Below are 5,917 nucleotides of genomic sequence, written 5' to 3'. Positions count from 1 at the left end.
TCTGATCACATACTCCCAGCCGCCCTGGAAGCAGCCCCAAGGTGCCAGACAGCCCTTGGCCAGCCTTGAAAACAAGGATCCAATGGGTGTGGGACACAGCTGGACGCCCCCCTCCCCTACCCAAACACTCACCTGCAACAAGCCACTCAGGCCCGCAAGAACCCGTCAGGAGTCCACACCTAGAACTGTGCTCCAAACAGTAATTGTCAACTGAATGAATGAAGGAAACAATGGACGAATGAATGAGGGAATGAATGAATGAGTAGCCCATCTCCCACCCCCAAACCCAGTAGCCAAGGGCCGTGCCCACCTCCCCACCATGAGGTGGAGAAGCAGCAGCCCCTCCCAGGCCCAGCTCACAGAGGCTCTAAAGGTCTTTGCTGCCTGTAGGGCTGGAATCATGCAGCCCTGGGGGTGTTTCCAGCAGCTTCCAGCAGGAAATCCACCTCCTGGAATCCAGACTCTTGCAAGCAGCCCTCACCCCTCACAGATGACTGCTGGCCACACCCTCTTCGCCGCCTGGAAGAGAGAACATAAATCAGGAGCTCTTCATGTGCACACCTTATTTGCTAAGAGAAGAGAAATATCTCCTGGAAGATAAAGAACGAAAGTTGAGCTAGATTTAAAAACAAGGCTGCTTCCAAAGACCAAGTATAACTTTGCCCTACAAGAGAAATTGAAGGTTCCTCATGGGTCCAGGCATACCCCCGTCCCCAGCTGGTCTCTCCATACAGGATCACACCTCACTGCCCCAGTTAGGCTGTCAAGTGTCTTCTCAGTGGCTGCGGGAAGGACAGTTTCCTTTTGACCTCTGGGGGGACACACCCCATGAGGAGTGTACGGGCTGATAGCTTGGAGAAACCAACAGAAAAGCTCAAGAACTCTGAAAAGAAGCGAAAATAAATATCTGCTCCCTGAACTGACCTCACAGCCTTGCTTTGTTTGCCGACACCCTTGCTTTGCTTCCAAAAAACTCTACCGCTGTTTTTAAATGGCTCTCTGTGAGGCTCGAGAGCAATACCCGTTGTGCCACTGAGGCTAATGTTTTCATTAAATGTATAATACCTGGAATGACAGCCTTTAAAATTAAAACAAATCTTGGCAATCATTTTGTCCTCTTGTCTTACCAAAGAGAATGGAAGCCCCAGTTCCTTGTGTGTACGAGGGTTGCCTGACCCCCAGAGCTGCTCCCTCTTTCATTTCTGTATTCGTTTCATCTTTACAACAGCGTTTCTGCCAGTGCAATTTTTTATAGCCATGATCAGATGCAAACAATTTTGTCTGAACTAAAAGATGAGCGTGATTGACACTCATTGCCCTGGGGTGGGCACAGCCTTGCTTCGGGCCTACAAACAGCTGGCATCTGTCTTGCTTGGTGAGGCCTGTGGGGTACATAGGGCTCCCTAACCAGTGTGCGCTGTCACTCCTGTGCTGGAGCCTACTGCAGCGCTGAAGACCCTGACCTCCAAGGTCACTGAGTGACATGGGGGCATGCAACAGAATGTCAAGGAAAAGAAGCAGGAGACAACCAAATGCAAGGGAAGATGAGCTTCTCAAAAAATGTTGCACGTGGTTTTGTATATTGCATGGTACGTACCCCTCAGAGATGTAGAAAAGGCGAGAAGGAAATACACCAAAATGTGGAGATGGCCCATTACAGCACTTTTTTCTTTCCTGTTTTTGTGTTTTACAAGTTTTCTGCAATGAATACATAAAACTTTTATAAACGTATAAAGTTATGAAAGTAAGTCTTCCTTCCCAGATGTGTGGCACAGCAAGTAGTGTTGGGCCCTGGAACCAGACAGCCTGGTCCAAATCCACCAGTCCACTTGATTTCTATGATCTTTAACAAACTCCTTCATCATAAATACAGTATTACTGTCATTAACATTCATCCAGTGCTTTCTAGATGCAGGGCATCGTGCTAAACAGTCTGCATGGATCATCTCACCGTGCATGCGATAATTAGTTTATCTAAGCATTATCACTTAGAGCTGTTGGAAGTATAAATACGATAATGTGTTTATAAGCACCGTGCATTTTATTACCTATCCTATCCTATTACCTATTCATTTTAATAGCATTAAATGCTTGTTCACACCTCCCACAAAAAAATTAAGCACAAGCTTTGGGGCTGGCACTATGTCCAAGCATGCATTTTTTTTTCCCTGTAAATTTTCCTAGCCCCTGGGGCTCCAACAGGTGCCCCTACTGTAAATTCTAGTCCAAGAAAGCCAAGTTTCTTAAGGTCTGCCAAGTTACTATTCTACAAGGTTCAGTGGGCCAGCAGGAGGGTCTGCCGCCTGCTCTATGCAATGCTCCGCTACATTTACTCATTGAAGGGTACATTTTAAAGTAATTATGCCCCATTTGTGTTTACTATAGCATGCTGTGGCAAATGGTCATTAGGCCAGAATGCAGACTGCTGTAGAGACCCACCCTGCAAGGCTCCACTTCAACCAGGAAAACTCAAGGTTTTGAGCAGCCGAAGGTGAAATAGGAATGAAACTTGGGCACAAACACAGCTGAATTATTTCACTGGGCCTCTGTCAAGGGGGATTTTAAGAGCTGATGAATGTGAAACAAGACGTTTTCCTTACAGTAGAAATAATTAAGTTTGTACAGTCCTGTTCTGTTAATTCTTTCACGATTTGGAGAGAACTTAAAAAGTGGCACCCAATCAGCTACCTGGGACTGCTGAAAAATCGGTAGAATTTTCTTCTTAGAAAAACAGCACACTACCCCTCCTTTGCCTAGAAGGCTCAATGGACCCCTGGGCAGCTTGCTAACAGCAATCTAGCCCCGTGTATATTTCCCCTGCCAAAAGCAGTCTAGTCAGGCACCAGCGTGAAATCAAAACGTTGGTCTAATAAAAAAGATTGATTCGCTCAGTACATTCCCCCCTACATCCTCCTTAGGAAAGTCTTTGCCAAAACAGATTCCAATTATTTTTCTCCTGTAAGTCTTTCAAAGCTGCTGTGAATAGCAGCCGTCCTCACAACTCTGATGTGGGCAGAGAACACTCAAAATAGTAGATAGCAGATGCCAGCCCCACTCAGAATTGCTCACACCTATTTGTGTAGATGCTGCCTTCCCATTTTTGCTCAGATCTTCTAAGTTCTATCACAGCCATGACAAAATGATGACTCACACTTAAATGCAGTCATCATGTCGTATGCGATATTAATACCTTGGTGACATTGCTGTAAGTGCCATTCCTTTAAGAGGAAAAGGTTCCTGAGAGCAGTCTGCCACCATCCTCAGGGACCACAAAGGGCAGCGCCTGCAGAAGGCAAAGCTCATTGTGCAGGAAGGCGCTGGCTGCATCCTGCAAGCTGTTCTGATAAGCAGCTGTTGGAAAGGAGGGGGCAGAGAAGAGAGAGGGGCAGGGGAGGGAAAGGCCTCTGTTATCAGGTTGGATGGCCAGCTGCTGCACTGATGTCTTATTCCAAGTATGCTCCTGTCTTGAGAGTTTAAAATTTTTTCTAAAGGGAGAGAAATAGGAGCAGGGCTCAAGTTCTGCCCTAACACTCAGCTGGCGTCCCCTCCCCCACTTCCAGCACCCCAGGAGCCTGTAATTCAGCCCCAACAGGAAGATGGAACAAGTGCCATCGAGTTCGTGAATTTCAGAAGTCAACAGCCCTGCAAACCACCTCCCCGCAGACAAAGATCCCCTGCCTTCAATAAAGAGAATAAGTTTGTTTCAGTACGTTTATTGTAAAACTCAAAGCTGCAGCAGCATAATCCTTTAGAAAATGAAGCATCACCCGTGTCCGTTTTGAAACAGCAGTGCATACTGCTAAATCCGTCAGAGCTCCTGTAACTGTTGTACAAGTCCAGGCCGCCTGGCCTTGCCTTTCTCCTTTCTGCCGGGAGTACAGGCTGCTGAGTCACTCCTGCCCGGCCAGTCCGTCCTTCTCGGCCGCGCGGCCAAGGTCCCGCCTCCGGCCTTCCTGGGCGAGCAGCCGCTCCCCACACTTGTAGAGTCCTGGGCTGGGGCCAGCCTGCCCCTGCCGCCGCCGGGCCCCTCCTCGGGAGGGAGCCGCACCTCCTCGCCGCTCTCCACGCGCCCCCGCCTGCCAGTCTCCACGCCGCACTCCGGCGCCCTCGGAGGGCGCATCCACAGAGCCAGCCCCGCGCTAGGCGCCCCGGGGCGTCACCACGTCGATCAGACCAAGGATACCCGCGGGGCTGTCACTCGGGGAGGGTGATATTGGGCACCCAGTCGTTGACGCTGCGACTCTCCTCGCAGAACAGGCTGAGTTTCTCCAAGGCGGGGTCCTTCCATGCGTCCTCGTTGGGGTTCTGCGGGGAGAGCGCAGAGGTCAGCCTGGCTGGCCACTGGCCGATGACGGGGGCGGGGACGACATCGGGACGAAGGCGACACTCACCGAAATGAGGATGCAGTGCAGGTCCCCCGGCGCACCCGCCTCGTCGCCGGTACCCACGATCGCCGCCAGCCTCTGCACGTCGCCCACGCGCACGATGTCTATGTCGTTCTCACAGCAGAACGCCTGGATCAAAGTGAAGTGGATCTGCAGCGCAATGTCGCCCTCGTCCTCCTCGTCGGCAGCCAGCACGCAGAAAGTCACGTTGTCGGGGTCCCTGCGCGGGCGAGCAGGAGGTGGTTGAGGTCGGGTCGGGGAGCCCGGGGTGTCCCTCGCCGCCATCTCCCCGGTCTCCCTGCCGCTCCTCCCGCCCCGCTCGCCTTGCCCGGGCCGCGTCTATACTCACACGTTCAGAACTTTGGCGGACTCGTAGACGCCGGCGGTGAGGCAACCCTGGCGTTGCGCAGACAGCAGCAGCTCGTGCAGCGCTTTCCCGGCGCCCTGCATCCTGCGGACGAGCCAGCGCCGTGAGCGGGGACTAGCAGGAGGGTGCGCCGGGATCCTCAGGCCCGGGGACGCACCCCCAGCGCCCAAGTCCGGCGCGCCAGTTCAGTGCCGTACCCCCGGCCCAGCCGGCACACTCTCGCCCGGCTTCCACCCAGCGGGTTCCCACCCCAGCGGGCCCGAAGACTGACGCCCAACCAGCCGCGACCAGGGCAGGATCAGGATCCCCGAGCCCAAAGACCTCCGACGCTCGGCGCCGAGCTACCTGGCCGTGCTTTCGGGAACCGTGTCCTGGCCGCGAACTTCTTCCAGAGTCATGTTGCGATTGGCGAGCAGCAAATTATCCACAAGAGGAGAGGGCGGAGCGGACGCGAGCGAAGACAAGAAGGTCTACTGCCCACACCTGCGCGCCTACCACCAGCTAGTTAGACTCGGCGCCGCCGCGCGCCCTTATATAGGCTGGGCCCTTGGCACAGCCAGCTGGCGCGAGCCTGCGCGCCCATTGGCCCGCGCCCGCTTTCTGATGCAAATGAGGCGGCGGCCGGAGGCTCGTGCCAGAAGGCCACGTGGGGAGGGGTGCGGGGGATGACAATGCCTCAAATCTGCCGCTTTTGTCGGGGTGTTACCAGGCAGACTGGAGCCTGCAGATTTCATCTCGCCTTTTTGTTTTTCTTAAGTCCTTAAAAGGAAAAAGTTTTAAAAAAAGAAAAAAAAAACCTTGCTGACTAATAGTACGCTGCAATTTGTAAAACGCACCTTTGGGGAATCTAATGAATTTTTTTTGCATTTATTTTTGTTGCTACCTTTCTATTTTTTCTTTACTTTAAATTTGGAGTCTATGAGACCATTGCTTTTAAACCGGAACCTAAAGTAAAAACACGCAGCGCTGGCTTTAAGCTTGCAAAAGGCCTGAGTGCAGCCCCCTCCAGCTGACACTACGGCCCAGAGCGCGAGGTTCTCCTAGCACAAACAAGGCCCCTACCCGGGCGAGCTGAAAGGTCCTAGCTAACCTCCCCGCCCGCTGCAGAGCGCTGCGGGGCGCCCGGGCGCGCGAGCAGATTGCGGCCGGCGCACGCGGCTCGTTT

General features: G+C 52.8%; 1 protein-coding gene across 1 annotated transcript; it reads right to left on the bottom strand.

Moving 5' to 3' along the window:
* Positions 1-3,697: 3,697 nt before the first annotated feature.
* Positions 3,698-5,278, bottom strand: GADD45G (growth arrest and DNA damage inducible gamma). Its single transcript, XM_067745027.1, has 4 exons — positions 5,098-5,278; positions 4,735-4,836; positions 4,392-4,605; positions 3,698-4,305 (listed from the first exon to the last, which is right to left on the bottom strand). Exons 1-4 carry the CDS (start codon positions 5,148-5,150, stop codon positions 4,195-4,197), a joined length of 480 nt encoding a protein of 159 aa, XP_067601128.1. The 5' UTR covers positions 5,151-5,278; the 3' UTR covers positions 3,698-4,194.
* Between the last annotated feature and the right edge of the window lie 639 nt (positions 5,279-5,917).

This window comes from Pseudorca crassidens, chromosome 7 (assembly GCF_039906515.1).
Source record: "Pseudorca crassidens isolate mPseCra1 chromosome 7, mPseCra1.hap1, whole genome shotgun sequence".
Lineage (NCBI taxonomy): Eukaryota > Metazoa > Chordata > Mammalia > Artiodactyla > Delphinidae > Pseudorca > Pseudorca crassidens.
The sequence above is the reverse complement of the archived record's forward strand: the minus strand, read 5'-3'. Positions and strand labels throughout refer to the sequence as shown.

What these genes read in the sequence shown, in the direction of transcription:
- GADD45G (XM_067745027.1), bottom strand. Translation starts at nt 5,150, where the DNA reads ATGACTCTGGAAGAAGTTCGCGGCCAGGACACGGTTCCCGAAAGCACG. An exon ending in GTTCCCGAAAGCACGGCCAG is followed by an intron (nt 4,837 to 5,097) that starts GTAGCTCGGCGC and finishes GCTCGTCCGCAG; the next exon opens with GATGCAGGGCGCCGGGAAAG. An exon ending in TCCGCCAAAGTTCTGAACGT is followed by an intron (nt 4,606 to 4,734) that starts GTGAGTATAGAC and finishes TCGCCCGCGCAG; the next exon opens with GGACCCCGACAACGTGACTT.